At 35.5% G+C, this 25,761-nt stretch overlaps 1 protein-coding gene across 1 annotated transcript in view; it reads right to left on the reverse strand.

The window, feature by feature from the left end:
• The window catches only part of LOC149577992 (Plasma-membrane choline transporter family protein), a 74,980-nt gene extending 55,460 nt beyond the window's left edge, over positions 1 to 19,520 (reverse strand). Inside the window, exons 1-2 of the mRNA XM_089827089.1 lie at positions 19,010 to 19,520; positions 16,702 to 17,060 (exon numbers count right to left, since the gene is read on the reverse strand). Coding sequence (XP_089683215.1) covers positions 16,702 to 17,060; positions 19,010 to 19,227 — 577 coding nt within the window. The 5' untranslated portion in view covers positions 19,228 to 19,520. The remainder of the gene's footprint in view (positions 1 to 16,701; positions 17,061 to 19,009) is intronic.
• Between the last annotated feature and the right edge of the window lie 6,241 nt (positions 19,521 to 25,761).

Consider the following 25,761-nt stretch of genomic DNA (forward strand, 5'->3'; position numbering starts at 1 on the left):
AGCCTCAACTACCACCCCTCAGCAAAAGAACTTATCCAATAACCTAGTGACTATATTGTCGTCCATTCCCAGGAAAATAGAACCTTTGTACATTTCTTTGTTGATCAATGGCTTCAAGTTGAGTACCTTAGTTATTGATATTGGTGCCTCTAACAGTGTCACGCCAACCAAAGTGGCAGATGCATTGGATTTGATCTTGACAAAAAAAGTTGGGAACTACTATTCCATGGAGAATAAGCAAGTGCCTCTTAGAAGGCAAATTAAGGATCCACAGTTTGCACTTGCATCCTTCCCTAATAAAAGATTAAAATGATTGTCTTGGTCACAGACATTCCTGCTTCCTATGGAATGTTACTTGGCTGTAACTTTTGTAAATATGTGGGGGGCAAGCTCAACATGATCATGTCCGACGCAAGAATACTCGTCAAGAGTGTTGGGCAGAAACTGCTTCTTAAGAGGGAGACAAAAGTATATGGTGGTTAAATCCATTGACTCTCGTGCTCAGTTTTTTTTTGAGTCAGCAGGAATGGGAAATTATTACCTTTATGCTGATGAAATTTCGGAGTTTGCACAACACTGGACTGATGGATCAGAAGGTTCTTCCTGTCTCTCCGATGCTGACAGATTTGGAGATGCAAGTGACGATCAAGAGACTGACCTCGGCTCTAATGAATCTTCCACCATGGTTGAAAAAGCTTAAGTCCTACCCAAAGTTCCATAGAAGTAAGTAGCAGTAGCTGCAATGACGTTTGGATATTGGAATTTGATGAAAGCTACGCGTCTCTGGAATTTGGTGCGAGGTAGTCTTGGTATCTCCAAAAAGCAAAGTCTTTCCCTTTTCCTTCAAGTTGCAGTTCAACAATACTAACAACACCAAACGTGAGGCATTGTTATTGGGTATTGAAATGGTGCACAAGAAGGGAATCAAAAATTTACATGCCCAAGGTGATGCCAAATTGGTGGAGTGTCAAACCAGATATCAGTACCAAACTAGAAATGAGAGACTGAAACACTAATGTAATTTGGTGGGGGACTGCATCGAGCCATTTGACGCTTTCAACATCCTTGTCCTTCCATGAGAGTAGAATGACAGAGTTGACTCTCTTGCCGCATCAGCAACCTTGTTGATTCCTCACAAAGATTTTGCTGATAATTTGTATCAGACTAAGTTGATATTTAGGGCAAGCATTCTAGACAATTCAGACCATTGGCAAGTCTTCAATTATGATAAGCAGATTATCAATTTTCTTGAAACAAAGGGAAATTTTGATGAGCTCTACTTTCAGGGCAGCAAGCCACCATCTACAGAATCAGTCCCAGATATTGATCTAGAAACAGGTGAAGAGTTTATTTTCTTGATGTAAAGTTTCTGCAAATTCTATACTAATCAGATCTGAGATAATACCTTTATAACTTGCTGTTCTGATCTTCCTTTATTCCTGACCTTTGAAATGAGACGACAATATTAATTGTTATTCTGAAATAATTATTTATCTCAGCAAGTACTCGATTTGTGGCAGGGTTGCTTAAAGGAACAGACTTGATATATTGTTGTGTGTCCTTTAACTACAATCACACCATCCTTATATACCATAACCAAAGGGCGTGTCCCTTAAAGGGACATGACCCTACCTAGGTCGGCCCACAATACCTTCTCATAATCAGCGCCTCAAGGAGACGTAGTTTAACAATAAACATAACTAACTTAGTTGATATTAATGCTAATCATATAGTCACCATTAAGGATCGCCAATCATGCCTAACAGAGGAGTAATGTATAAATAGCCTTTAAAACAGTATTATATCAAAGATGAGGTCTGTGTGATCTGCACAGTCAGACCAGTATGAGGATCGAAGGTATAACTTTAACACTCCTCTTAACTTGATAATCATACTGAGAGATAACATATCTAGCATCATCAACTACGATGAATAAGCATAGAATGATACTCTATATCTATCTGAATCTTCCTCTTAGGATGTGGTATTATTGAACACATGATACTATGTCATATTACTATATCTGTGATATGACATATCACTAGTATAAGTGATAACAGTATTGCAATGAATACAATATATAAGATAACATCCGGAGAATAATTAAATTCTTCATTTATCTAAGTTGTGACTCATAGGTACTGGTATTCCTATATCACAACATGCACCTGAGTTAAGATCTACCAAAACACAGGATAAACTCCGGAGAATAACAAAATTCTTCCTTTATCCAAATTGTGACTCATAGAATCACAATGTGATCTTGAACTCATCTAAATCTAACAATAGATCTCTACTGTTTAGCCCATTATCTAAGAGATTGTCATCTCTCATAATGTATTTCATACAAGTGTTCATTATCTCAGAGATCATCACCTCTAAAAAAATGAATAGAAATGGTGGAGCCCATAACAGTCAATAGCCTGACAATAAAATTATTTTATTAATAATTTAAAGAATACAAAATGACTTACAACTCAACCATACAAAGTCTTTTTCTGAAGTGATCTATCTTCACTCGAGAGAGAGGTTTGGTGAGAATATCTGTTGTATGCTCTACAGTGCAAATGTATTCTAATTTTTCACTATTCCTATCTACCATATCTCTTACATAATGGTAAGGAATTTCGATATGTTTGGACCTGTCATGGAAAACTAGATTCACAAAAAGCTTGATTGAACTCTGATTATCACAATGAATAATCGTAGGATTCAAGGCCTGACCAAATAATCCCACAAGTAACTTTCTAAGCCAAACTACTTCCCGAGAGGCCATCGCTGCTGCAATGTATTCGGCTTCTGTGGAACTTTGTGCTACTGAAGACTGCTTTCTGCATATTCATGATATCATTGCTGAGCCTAAACTGAAACAACATCCTGAAGTGTTTTTCCTGTCAGTAACACTTCTAGCCCAATCTGAGTCTATGTATCCATGTAGGTCTAATTCAACTATCTCATGATGTGTTTAACTGCAACTAGGTGAATCTCCTTTGGCTCACACATAAACTGACTTAATACATTAACATACAGTATCAAAATTACCATATCATCTTTATCCCTTTTATAATATAGATTTGGATCAGCTTCATTCTTAGAAAATCCTAAGCTGGTGAGATACTTATCAATTTGTTCATACCATGGCCTTGGAGCCTGTTTAAGCCCATAGAGAGCTTTCTTGAGCTTGGAAACAAAAATTTCAGGGTTATGAGTTTCAAATCCTTCAGGTTGCTCCAAATATACTTCTTATGTAATCTTTCCATTCAGAAATGTTGTTTTTATATCCATTTGATGTACTTTCCATCCCTTCGATGCTACAATAGCTAGGATTGCTCTTACAGAGGTGTATCTGGCAATAGGAGCAAAAGTTCTTCATAATTAATCCCCTCTTTCTAAGAGAATCCCCTAGCTACGAATCTGGCTTTATATTTTTAAATGCTACCATCAGCAACATGCTTGATTTTAAATATCCACTTGGAAGAAACAACAGATTTTCCTTTAGGTCTTGGAACAATTTCCCAAACATCATTCTTCTTAATGGATTGGTATTCTTCTGTCATGGCATCCTTCCAAGCTGTATGTTTAATAGCATCTGAAACATTGGTTGGTTCTGATTTAGATAAATCATTCATGTTTGTTGCATAACTAAAAAATCTTTTGGGTCTTTTGCTTTCTTTGAATGTTCCAAATGGTGCAGCTAAGTCTTGTGCTTCCTCTACTGTCTTAATGGCCCAAAGTGGTCTTTTCTTCGAATTTTTGGTTTCTTCAAGATTGAGGTTTTGAATTTCATCTTTAATTTCTTTAATGTTCTCCCTCTGAGACTCAGATTCAGTATTTCCTTTAGAACTAGGTAAGAGAGAGGGTTTTTTTGAACTTAGAGCTCTTTTGAATGCTAAATCTTCTTCAAAAATGATATCCCTACTAATTTCAATATTCCAGGCATGAAAATCCTATATGCTTTAGATGTTTCGCTATACCCAACAAAAATACCTTTCCTCCTGGAGGGTTCTAACTTAGTTCTATTTTCTTTTGGAACATGTATATATACTAGACACCCAAAAATCTTAAGATGACTTATATTAGGTTTAACTTTAGTAAAGACTTCTTTGGGAGTTTTATCTCTAAGGTAGGAGTGAGGACTTCTATTTTGTATATAGACAACAATCCAAGAGGCTTCTACCCAAAGATAATATCCTAGATTTAGATCAAATATCATAGTTCCTACAACCTCTATAATTATCCTATTCTCCCTTTCTACTACCCTGTTTTGTTGTGGGTTATAAGGAACGGTATACTCCCTCTTAATTCCTGTTTCTTTACAAAACTCTTTAAACAAATCTGAGGTATATTCCCCTCCATTATCAGTCCTAAGAGTTTTAATTTTATGTCCTGATAAGTTTTCAGTAAAAGGTTTAAATTCTTTAAATCTCTTAAGGATTCCTTTTGATTCTTTACATTTTAAGCAGTAAATCCAAGTTATCCTACAGAGGTCATCTATAAAAAGTATATAGTACCAAAATCCTCCAAGAGAAGGAACAAACATAGGTCCACATAAATCTGAGTGAATTAATTCCAAAACATTGTTAGTTTTTTCTAATGCTATCATGAAATGGACTTTTGGTGTTCTTACCTAGAGTGCATCCTTCGCATATGCTTGAATGATCTTTATTTAACTTAGGTAAACTTGTAACCATCTTCTCCATGGTAGATAAGGTTTTGAAATTTAGATGTCCTAATGTTTTGTGCCATATTTCGTTTATACCAGCAGCTTCATGAATTAAGGCTTGAATGGGTCAACTTGGTTCAAAATTTAATTCATACGAGTACCCCTTTCTTTGACCAATCAATTTTTCTTTCTTAAATGAGGAGTTCTTAGCCCAAGTTATTACTTTATCGTCCATTAATGCAACATTATGTCCATCATCTTCAAGTGTTGTAACCGAGATTCGATTCCTTTTTATTCCTAGTACATAGAGTACTCCTTTGAGAAGAAGAGAACTACCCAACTTTAGTTTCAAGTTGTAATTTCCAATTCCTTTGACGGAATGTGCTGAATTATCATCGATGGTGACTTCGCCATTAATTTTTTCTGATATAAAGTCTAGTGCTTCTCTGTATCCTGTAATATGTCGAAATGATCCACTATCAATCACACATGCCTTACTTGAGACTTCATTTGATAGTGCCGATATAATACATGATTCTCAAAATCATAGTTATCTTTTTCCCAAGTAATGTTTGTACAGTTCACTTGCTGTTTAGAATTCTCAAGGCAATTAGATCTGTAGTGTCCAAAATTTTTGCATCTAAAGCATTTTATTTTGGATAGATCTTTCTTAGGTTTGTCATTCTTTTGATTACCCTTTTTCTTCTTGAAGTGCTTCTGCTTGCTTTTATAGGAATTTATGCTAAGAACATGAAGTTCTTCATCTTCAGTTTTCAACTTCCCCCTTTCTTAAGTTTTCTGAATTCTTCCTAAAGACAATCTCCCTTATGTCTATTGAAGTTAAGAAGATTGTCTCTGGCACTTACTCCTTGTGCGAATGTTTCCCCATGAATTTGGTAATCCATCTATAGTCATCCATGTTAGTTTCGTGTCATTAATGATGGTTCCTATACTTGCAAGTTCATCTCTTAGACTGGGAACCCATAAGAAGAAAGAATTCATCGATTCTCCCTTCTTTATTTGTATATGATTTAGTTGTCTTTTTAGTGCGAGAACTCTAGTTGCATTGTTAACTTCATATGCATTTAATAATGCATTAATCATATCAGATGATGTATGATGTTTCATTAGCATGGGTACTATTTCATTTTTCACCCCATCTAATATGATCTGTATGGCTATCTTGTTTCCTTTACTCTAGATAGTTTTATGAGGTTCAACAGTAGGTTGTCTGGATGCTGAATCAACAAATTGTTTTACATCATTTTTTTCGAGAATCATCATGATTCTGAATTTCCAAGCATCAAAGTGTTCTTTCCCATCAAACCTATCCTCGGGTTTGATTGTGTATGCCATTGAAGATAGAAGAATGATGCTAGATATATATCAAGTCTGATTATTTAATTTGCAGAGCCTAGGTTCGACTACCAGAGCTCTGATACCATGTAAAGTTTCTGCAAATTCTATAATAATCAGATATGAGATAATACCTTTATAACTATCTCATTATCTCATATCTGATTATTATAGAATGGAGAAGAAATCTGCATTTGTGTGGATTTCAAGAACCTCAACCAATTGTCACTTCAGGATAATTACCCATTGTCGATAATGGGCCAAGTGCTGCAAACAACGACGGGCTTTGAAATGTTGTGCATGCATAATGGACTCTCTGGCTAAAATCAGATTGAAGTCAGTTAAGATGACCAGCATAAGACCGCATTCATGAGGCCATGGGATACCTATGTATATCACAATGCCTTTTGATCTCATCACTGCAGGAGCAACATTTCAGCAAGCAACAAACCTTGCATTTCAAGAAACCACAGATAAGTTTATTGTTGTTTATTTAGATGACTTGACCATATTCTGAAAGAATCGACAAGGTGATTTCTATCATCTTCAATAAGTTCTAGAAAGATGTAGGCGACATGGTGTTTCTCTTAACACCAAGAAAACAATTTTTCGTGTGACTGAGCGAAAGCTTTTGGGGCCAACACCAAAGTCAATCCAAAGTCACCGCCTTGAAGCAAAACATCAGTTCATTCTTTCTTCAAAAAGTTAAATTTCTTACGGAGGTTCGTTCCAAACTTTGCTGAGAAGACTCATTATATTATAGATATGATGAAAAGTGAAAATATCTTCTAATGGAGTGCAGAAGGAAAGATGGCATTTGCAGATATCAAAGAGGCAATTGTGCATGCCCCAGTCTCAGTCTGCCTAGACTACACAAAGAATTTTGTTGTGAATAGTTATGGTTCCGAGCATACTGTATCTGCAATTTTAATGCAGAATAATGATGAGGGAGTTGAGTCTCCTATCTTGTTTATGAGTTGTCCATTGAAGGCTCCTGAGTACTCTTAAAGAAGAAAAAGATGAAACTCAAGTTTCACATATATCAGATTGTTGGCATTCCTACTTTAGTGGTCTCAAACATAGATAAGATGAAAGATTTAGAAGTTGAGCATGTGGATATTTCCAAATTCATTTAAAGGATAGAGGTAGTGAAATCAACAGATGAAATGAAGAAACTCCTCAAAAGCCATATGCACGTGCTCTCAACCTTTGCTATAGCAGTATCGGAACCTGAGTTTGTGATGGCACACACATCACACTTTGACAAAAAGAGATGTGAACAGTCAAGGATGCAAATGGTAAAATAATCATGATGTTGGATGCAGAGGCTATCAATAAAATCTTCCATGTTCCCTCTGCTCTTGCATATGCAGACATTTGTCATGAAAAGGCTTTAGATTATGACAACAAGAGGGAAATCAATACTGTTTGGTTTGTCAAGTCGAGGCAATCGATTTCAACCTGGTGGACTGCAATACTATACAGAACTGAGTTCAAGGAGGAGATCAATGACATGATCACTCTCCTTGGCAGAATGTGAGGACTGAAGAAAGTCAATGTTTTTGAGTTAGATGTTTTAGTATATTGCTATTGTCAAAAAGGGGAAGCAGCAGCTGATTTGGGCAGAGCCAATCGGTGACTCTTTGTATGAACAAATGTCAGAAGTATCTGCTACTCTGATTTTACAGGAGTTCATATCTTGTGTATATTGCTACATCTTTCGAAGCATTTCCAGGACTCTCCAATGATAGGAACAGAAGTAGATTGCCGGTATGGAGATACTTCAGTCAATTACCCATGGCCACAAGGAGATATCATTACTGCAAACTTCAAGATGCTTCCTTTGGTAAATTCATGTGCCTATTTTGCAGAACACTTGAGAACATAAAGGTTTCAGAGGCAGCATGGAGAAAGGAAAATAAGTATGGGTACGTGTTTTTACTATTCCGGACTTTCACTTACATGAGAGTCAGATGCTTTGATGACTACCCATACATTGTGCCAAGGTAACCAACTAACAAAATTGTTCTGATGGAGCTGGGAAGACAATTGACGTATGTGCATGCTAAGCAGTCTGCAGCACGTAACCCCGCATTCGCAATTTCCACCCAACATCCCCTGGTGATTAGCAGGCATTCACTTACTTCTACTGCAAAGGCAAAGGATAAGGAAACTGAATTTCAATAAATTAAGCTCAAGAAGTTTAAAATCAGAGGTGATTTTGACTATCGAGGCATCAGGGACAAGATTAAGACGTCTTTCACTCATGTTCATCATATTGAAGATGTCTGGATAGACCTTCATACAGATACGGACATTAGGAGAATGGATTATTGCAGATTATCCCTGGAATAGATCATTGATATGGATCTTGCTAACATTCCAGAAGGAATGGAAGTCTGAAGATGATGGAGATATACTAGATCCAGAGTATGACGAAGCAAGGTTTGCATCTCAGGACCTCCCCTTAATTTAGTGGTCATCAAAAGAAAAAAAATTCCATAACTGATAGATTACAATCCATCATGGTTAATATTATAACCATGCTTGGCTTACACATAAGGGTATTAAGGTCAAAATATTCAAATCAGAGTCAGACGATGATACAACTAGACCTGTGGGCTGGAAATCAGAGGTGAGAACTAAGAATAAAGACAATGCCTCCTCTTGAACCATAGTAAAGCTGGAAATTGAATCAAAGGAGAAGCTCGCGAGGATTCTTCGGCCAAAAGTTAAGTTTCTGAATCGTGAGACTTTTTTGGGCATTTCTTGGTACAAAACGTACCAGAATCTGATTCTGAAACAAATCTCCTGTGGTTACACATCTGGGATTTTTGTTTTTAATTGCAGAAATGTTTAGTAATTCTAGTTTGCTCATTTTGATATTTCTAAGACCTAGACTGCTGATTAGCGAGCTCTGAACTAATCTACCATGAGATTCTGGCATGATCTTCTTGACACAGAAACCTGAATTAAAATTGGAGTGATATGTTTCAAAATTTGAAATCTGTAATAGTTTTCTTTTAGCATATGCATAGGTATATGACATTCTAAACTTAATTTTATTTTTAAGCTGCATATATGGATACATACATACACATATACATATGTATGTGTGTGTGTGTCTGTGTGTGTGTGTATATATATATATGAATGCAAAAACGTACCCAACCCCCTACAAAAATTTGCCGTACCAGTGTTTAGTACCCACGTGCATGTACCCATTCATGTTCCCAATTCTGCAACTTAGGGAAAAAGAAATGAACAAGTGGTGATTCAGGAGATTTTTGAGAAGATGATCAACAGAAAGAGGAAGTACAAGTACTTCCCGTGGCACCAAATGCACGATCTACCCCTGCTAAAACTGTGTAGGTATTCATTCATATGGATGCATCTGCTTCATGATTGGTGTTGATGTTGACTCTTTCTCTTCAGTTTTAATTCCTCCTCTGGCATCTCTTACATCTTCTCAAGCCACAGAGTCTATTCATAATAAGCCACATCATAAGTTGGCCAGCAAATTCTCCTATGATTCCCATCCATGTTCACCCACAATTCCTTTTGTGGAAGGCAGCTACCCTTAGTGACTTTGACAGGTTCATATCAGAACCAATGCCTCATGTCACTACAGGAACTATCTCCATTACTGTCCAAACTAAAAAACTAGCAACTGATTCCACCAAAGCATGTACCTAACCTAACTCATCACAAGTTGCAACCAAAGATACTCAAGTTGTCCTTTCTTACCTTCCTTCTTGGTTTAAGTATCGTTCGTAAAAAATGGAGCAAGAAGCCTTGCCAGATGACTTTGATTTTGACCAGCTGAAGCAAGTCAGAACCAGGTGTGTCAAGAGAGCTAAAACAGTATCAAGGGTTCGAATAGACAAAGTCAGCAAAAAATTGTGGAGATAGTCCAACCCCTTGCAGAAAAGCCATGGGATGAAATGCGACTTGCTGACTTTAGAATCACCGGATTTGATTTGGGCAAGCAAACACATAATGATATAAATCAATGATGCTCAAGACTCTGTAGCAATGTTGGCAATGGAGTGTGATGAGCTCATAAAGAGAATCCTGCAGAAAGAACAAAATGTGTTGCTCATTGCAGTGGTTTGAAAGATTATCAGATCTTCAGAGCAGGTTGATCCATTGGCATCTTCCATTGCAGAAGACTCCATTAGGCAGGTTGAGAGAGTTGGGGAAATGGCTACAGCCATTAATGCAAGGGTAGGTTAGATGATGGCACAGAGGGGTGGAGTTGGTAAAGAAAGCACTCCAGGTGCCCACATATGCTAGAACAGTCACATCTAAGTTAAATGAAATTCTAGGAACTTTCATTCAAGTCATGCAGTGACTTGAAAAGGGCTTAGAGGTCCAGCAAATTTTCAAATTTGGAAGTGGAGATGTTGTGCAAGAACGAGGTAATACTTTCTCGTGAGACAAATACTAAATCCAAGGAGCTTTTGGTGAATAGAGGCCAAGTCATTAAGGGCCTCATTACAAACCTCCAGGAGGCAATAGAAACTTGTGCCGAGAAAAGGCAGGAGATAAATACCAAGTTTATAGAGATAGTATGCAAACTGGTAAATGATGGCAAAAAGGTAATTTTGAAAGACACTGTGGTCTCAGAACTCCTGCAAATGTACATTCCTTATTTATAGTTTACTAGCATGCTTAAAAATTAATTTTAGGATTATTGGCATTTTTGCTCCAACTACCACCTAAAAGTGAAGCTACCGAAGGTCTCAAGTTTGTAAAGTGCATATTTGTAAAATTGGAAATCTTTCCTGAAGAAAATGGAAGTGATACATGCAACACCATATCTTAGATTGGTTTGAAATTCTCGTTAAGTTTTAGTTGATTCAGAAGTAATAACAAGGGTGCCTCCCATAGGTTGAGAGGAGAGATTATATATCTCACATATTGTGTCTAAATACTCCATTTTGTAAGTAGTGTGTTTATGATAGCTTGAAAAATATTTAGCTAACAATATTCTCACTAAATGGTCATTTTTTTTGTATTTTCATTTTTATAATATGCAAATACATACATACCTACTCATCGTACTTCTAATTGAAGTATACTGAGAAATGCCGGTTCTTAAAGTTTACTTGATTACATGTCAGATAGTGCATCCGAGGTAGTTGTGGCTTGTTATATGTCAAGATACATAACAGGGCACTCTCGAGCAGGATCTTCGTGACTCTTCTTCCATATAAAATTGATGAGAGCTTCACATAGTAATTGCCCTCTTGTTCTACAAACATGTTCCTTTACACTTTGTGAATCAGAGTTTGTTTTTTCAACTTCTCTTGCCTGGCTCTATCTTTGGACACATATCAACTACACGAGACTTTTCTATGGCTCCAATTTATAGGAGAAAACAAGGCTTTGGAAAAACAAAGGGAAAAGACCACTGCTTGAATCCAAGGGCCTCAGGATCAAATGGAAGAAAGACTTGAAACTAGAAGAATCCAGCAGCAATTTTATTTCGAAAAATTGAATGGTAGAAGGAACCAGATAACAGCTTAAGGTTTGAATTCCAAACAAAGAAATTATTTACTAACAATGATAAAAAAAGATATTATTGACCTCTGAAACTTGCACTCATGGAGGGCTTTCCAGAATTTTCACAGACATGGGACCTGATTGCATTATGCAAAACAACCTCTGGGATTTTAGAAGCCAGATCTTCAAATTTTGAGGTAACGAAATGGGAGAGAGAGAAATATAGAGCAATCCTATGCTAAGGCAATGCTCTAGGATACAAAGCTTTTAGAACACTTCAAATCTTTTCCATTGTGAAGGATAATGTAACTTAAGCCTATGGTGCCACAAGAAATGAAAGGACTGTTTAACATGATTTCATTACCCGATTAGTTAAACTCATCATGACAAGAGCTAAGAAAACTAAGCAACACACAGGGTTACAAACACTCGCTATGATTTTGATAATTACATGAAGATTTTGTACACTTTCCATGAATATTTGTCACAGTACCAACATGAAATGGATGATAGAACCCATAAAAATGTGCATATTTAGTGATTCTATCCACAACAACCAAAACTATATCAAGCTTATTAGAATTTGGCAGTCCAGAAATGAAGTCCATTGATATTTCCTCCCAACATTGTGTTGGAATGCCTATGCTTGTAAGAGGGTCAGTCTTTACTGTTTCACCTTTATTTTCTTGGCATATCAAGCATTCAGACACAAATTTCATGGCATTTGTTGTTAGACCTTCCTAAAAGAAATCTTTCTTTATATGATGATTGGTCTTAAAAGCCCTAAATGTCCTCCTCTTGGTGAATCGTGCTTTTAAGTCTTGAGATAATGTCTTCTTTTAACTGAGAATTTTACTAACAAAAGAATTGTATCATAATGAATCTTCTTTCCAAACATACTTATCAAAAGACAAGTCATTTTGAAGTTTTTGGAATGAGATTACGTAATTACTAATCTTGATGTCACTCTTCATTCCACCATTTCGGTTGTAATATAGAAATAACACAAATATTTTCTTCCTCTAATCATCAAGAAAGGGCATGCGCTATAAGGTTTTAATTACACATTTTATAAATGATCTCAAAGTACATGGGTACCTAACATGGCCTAGTAGTTGGGACCCATCGTGCATTGTATGTATACATTCTTCCTAAGTTGCACTTAAGCAGGGGTGTTGGTATGTTTAATTTTTGCACCTAGTAAGTCATTCTTCTAGGTTCTAAACACAAATGTGCTGAAGTTTATTTGGGGACCACATAGGAATGTTCCCACTTTCAGCAATGTTATCACATTATCACTTTTCCACATTAAGTGGGACTTCCACCTTTGGTGGACTTCATCATTTTCCGCCTTTAGTGGGATGTGTTGCATAGACGCCTTTCCACCTTCCAAGTGATCCACCTTTAGTGGTCATGTGGCACAAACTCCTTTCCACCTTGGAGAGTTATCCACCTTTAGTGGACAAGTGACATTTTCACTTGTCCCCCTTATGTGGGTGGTAAGTTATCACTTTATGTCTCGTGTCATAAGATTATGGCACTTGTCATAATCTTATGCACTACTATGTTCTCACCTTGGCCTATCTAATCAACAGGTCTCATTTGTAATATCATTCCAATTGATTTAATTAAGTGAATTCAATTAATTCAGTAATTTAGTTGATTGATTCTATTGCATTCTTCGACAGAATATAGTTTATACTTGTCGTATTCATTGTCTCTTGATATTGTGCTTTCCATTAGGCCTCTAGATCTTGGGTGGCTACCTTCATAGTCTTACAAGGTCTAAATTGAATTTCCTTTGCTTGCAAGAAACTAAAGCTATTGGTTTCAAGCTAGAGTCTATTTTGAAGTTTGTCTAGGGAGGATCAATCTCTACTCAACATGTAAAAGGCAAAGGACTGGCTGTTATTTTAAATGAGGTTAAATGGTATTCCCTAGTTTTTGATGGTGGGTCATCTCCTTGTAACAAGGTGGTTTGGGTAAGGAGGCAAATAAATTTTAGATTTGTAAGAGTCAGTATAGAATGCTCTATACCATGCAAGATTTGGCTTAAAATGCAGCCACCCAAAATCTAGAAGCTTTAATGGATGCACAAGAAAGATCAAAAACGAAAGAGTAATGTCAATTTGTCAATGATGTAAATGATAATTGACAATGCCCCTTGGTTATAAAGACCAAGGTGAGATATAAAGCATTAGATTATGGCAAGTGTCTTAATCTTATGACGTGAAACATAAAGTTATTAGTATCTATGTGCACCCTAGGTTAAAAATAAGTGACTAGTGTGAATATGACCTAGGCAATAAATGAACTAGGTAAAATGCCTCATTCACAACAACAAAGTCCCATTAAGTGCAACTCAAAGAGAATATGCAAGATGTCAAGGTGCAAGGGTGGGTCTAAGCTATCAAATCATGTTAGATATCCATGTGGAAAACAATCTGTAACACAAAGAAAATAAGAAATCACAGTGGGACAAAACTCCTCCTTACAAGAGAGAAATACAAAATGCTCTAATAGCAAAATGAGAGGAAAAAACCCATGTGAACAAAAAAGGCCCCCTCATAAGGGAGAAGAAGAAGATAGAACATGCGACCCCCTAAAAGTAGCATCATGATATTGGACTTGCTTGAAATTTAATGATTTATGTACTGATTTTAAGGATCATTTTTACTTTGCATGGAAATGTTTTATAGATAGATAAGAAATATTTTGCTAGCATGCTGCCCACAAATTTGAAAAATGACATCTTTGGAGCTTAAACTACATAGTAGTATTGTTTATTTAGAAATGCTAGTTGTGTGATTGTGTATGAGAAGTTTGGACATTGTAGTCGGAATAAAGTAACTATTATGTTTAGTACTTGTTAAAGCTAGTCGGGCTAGGTAGTTAGGAGGTGAGGGAATGCGTCGGTTAGTTTCCAACCAACCAACCCTTCTATAAATATTTGGAATATTGTCAATGTACTCGCGTTGATTTTTTGGTATTAATAGAGAAATCATTTCCTCGCCTACTGGTATTGTGGTATGAACAGTATGTTCTGTGTTTTACTTCATATGTACCTCAATTGGGCTATTTTGTATGGTTAGCATATTATATCTCTGTAAACTTGAGTGATATTTCCACTCTACAAGCATGTGTAGCAATTTGCCATGCGAATGCCTATAGATTCCTATGTTGGTTAATTTGAGGTGAGAGTACTGAATCTTTATTATTAACAAAGCTAGATGGATTCCTCTTGCAATTTGGAGTGTTCACATGTCATTGGGATTTCTTGCAAGTGACCATTGTGAATTTACCTTGTAGAGATTATGAGCTGCGATGAGAGCCTTGTTAATATCTCTAGTACCCTAGGTAGAAATCCCATTGAGTGTAGAAAACATGTGATTGCATTTGAGCTTTGAGCCTCATCAGCTCCAAAGAAGCATCTAATCATAGCATTGTCACATTTTCAAATTTGAATATGCCCTGAGTTATTAATGCTTAGATGAATCTCTTTAAGAAAGTACAAAATTTAAGCCAAACTCCTTATTGATCCAAGCAAAAGTTACAAAAATTCGTTCTAGGGTTGTTTTTTGCAAATACCAATTAGTTGAAATAAAGGCTGATTCATTCTCACTAGCAATCAGAGGGCCCTCTTTTCAGAAGTAAAGTGGCATGCTTGACAAGATTAAGATCAGAATAACAGAACAAAAGGAAAGTGGACAAGTTAAAATACTAAAACCCTAGAGTTAGGATAAGACTTTCCTTCAATCCATGTTCCATTCTCCATAATGTTTTTTTGTCCACCTTAGATTGAAAATCTACCAAAAAAACAGTAATACCCTTTCAAACAATGATGAAGAACAAACCTTTCTTTAGTAATTGCCACCAAGTAACTATAATTCAATTTCTCATATGAATTTGGGAAAGCTGATATGCCTTTCAGAACAGTACTTTTGTGGGGCTGAAGACTGCCAATGCAGTGTGCAGATTGTTCTTTAGACTGTCATAGTTGCTGATGCATTGCAAGTGCAGATTACATAAATTTGTTACAAAATCCAGGGTCACAAATTTACCCTTATTTTAATGTAGTACAATTCAGATCTAATTATAAAAGTTCCCTGATAAGTTGGTGACGGTTTGGAGCTACTTGTTTCCATTTTCTAGTTGCTGTTCCATTTTAGTTTGTCTCAAAAAAACATCAGCAAAGTACAAAAAATAATCATATATTTCCACAAAATTCTAGATTGGGGCATTACATTGTTAGTGGTAAATGACAATACCCTCACCTTGAATTACCCGGCATGATGGTTTTCCCTGCCCAATTAAGCATTCACCACTTTCTGTGTTACTGCTGCTAATATACTTCTCACCATCATCTTAACAGATGTAGTCATTGGTTTAGTCCTTCAAGTTGCATTCTCACCTCCCATTAAAGGTTAATGTCTTCTAAATGTATCGAAGGTAACCACTATTTCATCTGCAACTACGTAAGATAACTCAAGGCATTGACTAAAATCTCCAGAACAACATTCATACCAGTCAATTGTAGTGCAAAAGGCAATTATGTAGGCCAAACTACAACATAATCACTGTTTTTAAGGTAAAATGGATGACTTATAACGTGTATGGGATAAGCAGTAGAAACATCCTACTTAAGTTGTATTCAATTAGTCAGCGCTTTCAACCAAGTCTAGAACCATTGGGACTCAATTGTAGTGCAAAAGGCAAGCACATAGGTCAAACTATACACAACATCCACTTTTTAAGGCAAAAATTGAGACTGTATTCACTCATTTAAATTAAGCAAGCAAAAACTCCCAAGTTTATTAACGTTGGATTAGTTAATGCCTTCAACCAGGTCTAGCAGTATATGTCAGCCTCATTAATTTGGATAGAAAGAGGGAAACGAAACTTTTGAGTTTGTCAAAGAAAATTCAAAAAAAATATGAAAGTAACTAGAAATACATAATACATCAAAAGGGGGCCATGAGACAGGAAAAAAACATTTAACATTTAAAATCTTAAGAGACAAATAAGGAATGCAGCTGGCATAACTTTCTGAACAGAAAATCCAGTCAAAAACTCATTAGAAAACATACCATTACTGAACTACTACTGACATGCCTTAGAAAACCTCTTCATGCATTGCATTTCTCAAAATAAATAACCCAGGAGGTGGGACTAACCATTTGTGCTATGAAATATGACAGGATAGCATGGGCCCTGAAGTTGAAGAGAACTGTTCCTTTCTTCCGAACTCAGAAATTCATAGTAGTCATAATTTCTGTCATTCCACTCATCCATCGTGAGCTTTATATTCCCCTCTGGATAGTCACAGATCCAATTGACATCCTCATCTGAAGGAATTGGGCATTCCTTTAGACAGACACTCCGTGCATCAGCAAGCTTGAGAGGACTCTTTCGAAGCCCACTTTGATACACCTGGTTTGGATTTTGCCAATATCTAACCTCAAATTCTCGAACATCAGGCTTAGAGTTCTTGTTCCCACAGACATTTCCCTTGTAATCTGTTCCATATACAAGCCTGCATCAAAGGTAGGTGTTAAACACCTGTCCTGTGAGGTTGCCGCTGAAAACAATGCATGAAAGAAACACAGACGATTCCCATGAAAGATATCAAATGCTCTTTGTAACAAGACCTGAACAAAAAGTGACTTGCTTCTAAATTTTCTCTAAAACTGGACTGGCTTTCCTAGCAGTCATTCTCAACCAAAACATTACAAGCGAAGATGTCCACAATGCAATCTAAAAGAATGTCATTGAGTAAATTGTTTGAGCCAACAAGAATATTTGTTCGTAATCAAATATTTGGATTTGGGACAGGCTAGATGCTAATAACATATGTGAGCATTGCATGATTATTGCACAAGCAACAAACTAAAATGCATGTACAATAGAATAATTAAAAGAGCACGAGCCCCATGTATTCTTAGTGTGGACAAAAAGCTTACAACTGGGAGTCAGAATCACAAGTGGAATTCAGCAAGGTGTAAATGAAGGCAGAGTGGAAGAGCACAACTCATGCTGAGAACACTTGGCAAAAACTCTGCGAAACTTTGGACAATATAGCACTAAAGTATATTTAAAATCTCGCAGGAAAAAACAATATTTATTATCACATGGTAAACATACTCAGTGGACATTAAAATAATGTTTAAACGCTAAGAGTAACGTGTTAAATGGCAAGCATCGTAAAACTTTGCCTAATATATTTTATGTGTTCTGGTAAGTAGAGTTTAAAAAGCTGGTCACAATAACAACTCTGAACAACTAGAGTATAGGCTGACAAGACTCTGAACAACTAGAGTAAAGGCTGACAAGGCACTTGGCATAAAAAGTGGCAACTATTCAGCAACTCATCAAAGTTAAATCTACTCAGTTTTTTACCAGAGCAATGACAAATTCAAGATTAACTGGTTATCACGACTATATAAACAGAATGTTTTAAAAAAAGAATAGAATACAATAAGGTGACATGTTTGTGGAATAGGGAGAGAAAAACGTAAACTCATTTTTAGTGAAAGTGCTGATTCTTGACTCAAATCCAATGTTTATTAAAAAAATTGAGCTCACGACATAGGCAATCCATAGACTCTGAAATTTCTCTTTGCCAGGAAATGAATCTGGAGAGCTTTTTGATATCGAAATTGCAAAGGTGGATGAACTACATTCCCATAGACTGGTCGATCCCACTTGAACTGAAGAGAACAAATCAACTGCATAGGTCCCATTTTAAATTCTGGAACCAAAAAGAGAAGCACAGCCCTGATGACTTAAAACTCAAAGAATGAACATATCTAATGGTAAAAAAATTAGACTTCCGCAGGTTACCATTAGTGATAACGATTTAAAGAAATACATTTGCTTTTGATTGTAAACAACAACATTTTGTGGATGGTGACTTCACAATGCATAAGCAGCTACGAGTGGGAATGGAAGTGATCTGCTTTCGACATGAGTGACTTTCAAAAGTAATCGACCAACTTTGCAATGTCCTAAAAAGCCGCGAAGTGTCTTATATTTCCCAAGTTTCTAGGACATTTATAAACTTCTACGTTTCTTCAGCCTTAGAAACATATTTTCCGGGGAGTACAAATTTGCTTTTGTTTATTAAAAAAGAAAAGCCCAAACAGTACCGATTTGTGAGTTCAAAACCCATCTCCCACCGCAACTAGGAAATAGAATTACTTTGCTTACCCAGATAGATGATCTTGAGGTTTTTTTTGTCATTTGATCAATTGGGGTTATAGAATCTGAAACATATTTACTTCACACCAAAGCAAGCACCCCTTTACACATGCAGTGTTCCCTTGATCAAACTCAACCCAAAAGCAAAGGCCAAGAGATTTTGATCAGAAAACACACTAGTCATCACACGAGAGTCCTTCAAAACTCAATGTGATGAGTAACTAGTATTCATTGCAACAATCTGAGCAGAGGAAGGAAAAAGAACAAATCATGGACAGTACTTACCTGTGGGGATCACCTCTGTTGAATGCAAAGCTAGAGTTAACCACCATTCCAACCAAGAATGCAATGAACACAATCAGAAACGCTATATCCCTGCATTTCCTTCTATCCCTGATTCGCCGGTTCCTTGGGTGCTCTTGCTGTCTGGCATTGGCGTTAGAAGTAGTTTCAGAGTATCCCATTCTCATACCCACTTCTTCTTCTTCTTTGTCCATGCCCATTACCTTCTCTTCCTTCCTTCAGCTTGTTTAGTGTGAACTCAGAGCTTCAACAACTTCAGATGTAACCCACAAAATAAAAAGGGGAAAAGATCAGTTTTTATTGCCATAAAAGCAGTAGGAAATGGAATACCATTGGCTTTAGCTACCCTCAACTTTTGCCCATATGGTCTATGGCTAAGCATGAATATTGATGAAATGTACGTCTTGCTCGCATGATTAACTCGGTCTTTCACTCACTTGCCCGAGGTGAAGGCAGTATCGTGTGTATCTTTGGAGGAAAACTGAATTTTGTTGTCGGAACTTAATCTTCTTTTTATGTTTTGTTATATTTAGAACGCAATATTCTCTTCGACATGAGATGTTTTTCTTACCTTTTTCAAGGAAAGAGGATTTACTAATTGGCCGATTAAGGGTGGGATAAATTTTTGAATGTTTATTAGATTCCCTCGTCTTATTGCATTCAATTTTTTATATCAATATATTTAGCATTATTTATAATATAAAATCAGTTTTTTTTTATTGAAAATTAAATTTATGTAATTACTTTAATGGATTAAATATTCCTTGTATTTATTTTAGTTGAAGAGATTGCATTTGACTCTGGGAAATTTCAGCCATTGGGCTAAAATGGTTTGCTCTTAGTCAACAACAAAGAAAATTCTTATTTAATAAAAACATTGTCTTAAAATATTTAATTCATTGAATCAAATATCAGTTATCAATTATATTAATGGCTTGAATGACATGATTACCATTGTATATGTCATAGGACATCATTGTATAGATTTTATTGGTTGGTTTTAGAATGGTTTTTTAAAATAACTTGTTTTCCAATTTTTATTATAGAAATATTATAATAGCTTAAATTTTATGATTAAACTATCAACACTAATTATTATAGTACTATTGTGTCATTTTATGAATTTTTCAATTAGAATCAACTTTTCACCAATTAAAAATTAGTGAGGTTTTATTTTGTTAAAAAACACATTTCTTATAGTATTAATGTTATATTTTAAAGTTTATAATTGATAATAAAAAAAATCAAATGTCTCACTGACTAAATCAATAAAATATTATAATATAGACTATATATAGTCTGATTGATCATATATAATTAAATGATATATTAATAAATTAATATTAAAAATTAAGAAATAATACACATAAAATTAAAAAATAGCAATTAAATTTATTATAATTCAGAAACAATAATTATTTAAATTATTATGACTAAAAATATATTTTTGTTGCTATAATAGAAAATGTTATTCTAAAAGTTTTTATTAATTAAAAAAGTTATAATTTTTTTTATTTATGACTCTCATATTGTTATAACTATATTAAACAAAAAAATTACTTTTAAGCTAAAGACAAGTACTTGGCCAATAGTAGCACTTAGTATTTGTAGTAGGCTATAATACTGCAATCACATTGTGTCAACTAGTTATTAATAATACTTTATTTCAACCAAATTATCTTTTAACCATTTAAGTTCAATTTAAACATGTCAAATTTTAAAGTTGTGAATTGATCAAAATTATTTTTTATCACAATGATTGGTTAATCACTTTGAAGTCTTCTTGGGTGAATTAGAAAGAACTATGTCTATGCAATTTCCAAGGTAATATTTGTGGTTTAGTTGATAGATATGTCAATTAATTGTTAGTAAATTTATTTTTAAATTTTAATATTATTTGATTAAATTAGTTAAATAATATTATTTAATTTTTCAATCATTAAAATAAATAATCAATTTTCAACAATAAAACATTTTTTTATCTTTCTCAAAATATTTTAAAAAGTATAATTTGTATAAAATTTTATATTTCTCTACTAGTTATTGTATACGTGAAAACCTAATCTCTCGAGAGCACGTTTAAACAAGTGAACGTTAGTAACATGTGCATATATCAAGATTTAAATCAAACAAAGAACTACTAACTATCATTGTATTTTACTACACTAATGCAACCGAAAGAAAGAATCCCCACACAACCTCGGAGCAACTCAACAAGGGCACCCAAATGAGACCTTGTTGGTGTGCTCAAGATTGAGGGATGTGGATGTGCTCTCCTCAAACACAACTATTGAATCCCAAGATGATGAAAATATGAAAATGAGTATAAACCCATGCTAAATGAGTGAAGAACACCTCAAGAAATGGCTATGAAAGCAACCATTCTTGAGAGCATTCAAGGATAATGGAGGTGGATGCAAGAAAAACAACTAAGTTATCAATGCAAATGAAAATGAATCTAGATCAACTACCAAAGGTTAGCATAATGCATAAAATCTCTAAAAAGCTCTAACACTATACTAGTATGATAGCAATGCAATAGAGGAGATTGAAAATGCTTGAGACAAGGACTCTATTTTTAGGCTTGAGGGAGACCTTAAGGATGTGGCATCTATGTGGCATCCACATAGGTGTCATAAGGGAGACACATGGGCTAAAGGACAAGCCATGCAAAATTCAGAAAGAGCCTTTATGGTTGAGAGGCTCAAGGTGCGCTCACACATGTGTGAGAAACCTTGGGAAAAGGAGTGGGGGACAAAGGTGTAAAAGTCCTTTTAGAGAGGTTAATGAAAAAGGGAGCTCCTAGGGATTGAGTTGCTCACACATGTGAGCAAGCACTTAGGGGCTAAAAAGTGTTTAAAGGATAGCTTAGGATTAATAAAGTGGGTTTAGCAAGTGGGTAGGCTTAGAAGGATGAGAGTGATGGGTGGTAGGCTAGGTTTAGGTGGGACTATGATTAAATCAAATAGGATTTAATTTAATCACAAGATTAGAGAATTTAATAAAGTGGAGGGTATTAAATAAATTAGAATTTACTTAAAAGGGGATTTATGGAGCACTATACATTAAATAAATTTAACACATTAGAAGGGAGGCATTTAAATTAAATTTAAATACTTTAGGAAAGTGAGCCTATTTAATTAAATATATTTATTTAAATAAGTAGAGGAACATGAAAATTATAATTAATTAAATTATAATGTCAAGGGAAATATTAATAAATTAATATAGTGTTTTGGGATGATTTTAACCATCTGCATTTTGCCCCTCTTTGATGTAGTGTTGGAATTACATTACATCAAAGAAAAATATATATAAGTTGCCCCAGTGAGGAGAGGAGTTGCAAGAGTCATGTTGTAGTGACGACAAGGGAGGAGTGTGCCCCCTTGAGGAAATGGGGTGAAAAAGAAATATATTTTTGCCCCATTTTCTTGAAAATAGACACGGGAAGGAAAAGGGAAAGAGAAAAGGCTTAAAAAATGACCTTGCATGACTTGTCAGTAAGACTAGAATGAAGTTGGGTGAATTGGATAATGATTTAACTAGATAACAAATCAAAATGAATCTTGACTACACGAGTTCATGGGATTCAATTGTGTTCATATGGGAAAGCACACCCTAGTTTGATATTGCAAGAGGATTTATGCATCAAATGTTATATTAGCATAGATGGAAAGGTTTCTTTGCATGGAATAGACTATTAAAACATAATGTAGATTTCGTAGCTATGATGGAACAAATGACAGATAAACACTAGAGAGGCCTAGGCACACCCAAAGTATTTTTAGGGATCTTAGTGGAAAGTGTGTTAATCTGTTGCCCTTATTGAGCAATGCATACCATAACTCAAAAGCAACATAGATGTGCTAAAAATTCATGAAAACAGATCGTATCACAAAATGACCTATGTCATCAAGTTAAGTCGTTCAAATAATATCAAGCTATTGAAGATCGGGGCACACTTGGGGAGGCTATCGCTGACACACAAAGATAAAATCAACAAAAGACCTTGTGACCAAGTAGTCATTCAGTCCACAGTTCTTGCCATAAACTTTATTTTGATGGTGAATTTTTTAATCCTATGTGGGAAGGATGCATCTTGTAAGGCAAAAATTGATTGTTTGATTGAATTGTATTGAAATGTTTGTGATTGTTTGCTAGCAATTGTGTGAAAGAAACAAGGTTTTCAAATCATTTAGTCTCACTATGAATTTGTGTAAGTTTTGTTTGCAATCACTATTTTGATAAGCTCAATTTGATGGATTGAAGCTTAGCATCATGAGAAGAGATGATGAATAGAATAGTTTGGACAAGATGATGGATGTAGGAAGAACTTGATTGAATTAGCAGAATGGTTGTGATAAGCTTGGGTTAGTAGAAAAAGATAGTTAGATAGGATGGAAAATGATTTGTAAGAAATGATTGGGAGAAGGGAATTTGATCAGATTAGAGGATAAATGAGTTGATTGAATTGAATTGGAAGAAGTAAAAATTGATGGAAGGTGGAATAGATTAAAACCAATGACAAGGGAGAACCAAGGAATGGTAAATAAATGGGAAGGGTGGGAAGACTTTTATGGATGGGATGATATATGGATGAAATGAAAGGTGAAAGAATATGGAGGACCAAAGGATATGGTATCGAAAAATGTGGAGCCAAGGACCATGTTTCAAAGGAGTTAAAATGCCCCATACCAAAGATAGGAAAATGGAAGGAAATACGGTGGGAAAGGATGCATGAAAATGGACAGATGGTGTGCATGAGATACTCATGGAGGAAATGGAGGTTCATGAATTGTTTCCAATGAATACATGGATATTATAACTTTCTTTTTGGTTGTTATTTATGGTTCCTCTAGTTTCGATTTTAAGAAAAGGTATGTAAGTGGAAGAGATATGAATACAAGGCATAAGAGGGATAGTATGAATATGAAACAAAGGAAATGCATGGGATAATCAAGATGAAGGACATATTAAAGGAGAATGGGATTATATGGGACTATGGATGGAGGATGGAGGAAATAAATCTAACAAGGACGAGGGATACACGATATGGATAGGATGTCAAGATCAAATACGTGAAAGTGGATGGAAATATGTAGGATAATGAATGGATATAAAAAGTCATCACGAATGGATGAAAGGAATAGGATAGTCAAGATCAAAGATGGAAAGGATGATGGACGATGGATGGAAATATGGAAGATATGTAAGGTGATGTGGTATGGATGGGGATTGCCCCCAATGTAGAGTGCAAGTGGAAGGATAAGTGAATGGCTAGATATATGAATTCAAAAGATGGTGGATACATGATAGGGAAATGGAGGGAGGACTCGAGCATCTATTCACATGGATGGCATCCCTTGATATTTCTTCTTATGTCTTTTTCTTTGTTATTTTAAAGGAATTTTTACTATTTTCTCATAGATGTTGGTAGGATAGGGAAACAAAGGATGAAATGGGTTGGGAAATGGAGGACGGTGACTTATGAAAAAGTTTGGATTAAGGGGGTGGAATGGTTGGGAGGAAGACATGGTTGATGGATGCTAGGTTGGAAGATTTGTGAATGAGTGGATGAAGGAGGTGGAAATATCATCATTGACACACACCTTGAAGGGTGATGGAAAGGAGGAAATTTTAGAGAATATGTAGGAGAAAGTCTAAATTTTGGGATATAGGGACCCAAAATGGATGAAGGAGATGATGGATTTAAGATGGTGGATTTGGGTACATAAGGACCCAAAATAGAGTTGGCAAATGAAAATTTTAAGGATTTATGGATGAAGGAAGCCTTTGGATTAGTGAATATGGACGTCATTTTAAATTTTTCTTTCAGATTCATTGTTTCATTAAGTAGCTTTAGAATCCACATAATTTTTGCATTTTTTATTTTCAGCCTTTGTGGCCTTTTGATTTTTTCTTTCTTTTGGATCGTATTTTCCTTTTCTTGAACATGTCTTTTAGAGGGGACATGTTGATCCTTGGATTTTTGCAGATTTTTGGCTTGAATCACTTTATCTTTGGCATCTAATTTGCTTCCATTAGCCATGATATGGGTTTATGATGATAAATGGTATGGAGAGTTTATGAATGAAATTATGGATTGTGAACATTGGAAGGAATTCAAGGATGTGTGCCTTTGTTGATCTTTATTAGGAGCATGAGGGGATGAAGTGGAAGAATTGAATATGGTAGATGGATGGATATAAGGACCCAAAATGGATGGAAGGGATGAAGGGTTTTTCTTTGGAACATAAGGACCCAAAATGGATGGAAATGAGGAAGTAATGGGAATATGGATATAAGGGCCCAAAATGGACTTGGAATATGGATGATGGGAACATTTAGGTTTGGATGGAGGAATTTTGGATTTGGAAGGAGTGAAAGGTGTACCAACATCTTGTGACATTATTTCTTCAATGAGATATTATTTTCAATACAAAATGCGAGTCCATGTATATGGGGTTCATGAGTGGATTGGATAAGTGTGATAAGATCATGTGGAGGATTAGGATCACGAGTGGGATTATGAGGGATAATAGGATCTTCAAATGGATTAGGATCATGAAATATAAATTAAGGGGTACTTTGATCTTGACTTATAAGGGGATTATGTGGTGGAATTATTGGACCATGAGGTGGAATAGAATCATATGATGGAGCGGAGGGAATGGAACCATAAGGTGGAGTGATTTGATCTTGACATGGATGAGTATTAGTGGATGGAGTGGAAG

Source organism: Cupressus sempervirens, chromosome 1, assembly GCF_028749045.1.
Source record: "Cupressus sempervirens isolate cs-2001-9-10 chromosome 1, ASM2874904v1, whole genome shotgun sequence".
In the NCBI taxonomy this organism is placed as follows: Eukaryota; Viridiplantae; Streptophyta; class Pinopsida; order Cupressales; family Cupressaceae; genus Cupressus; species Cupressus sempervirens.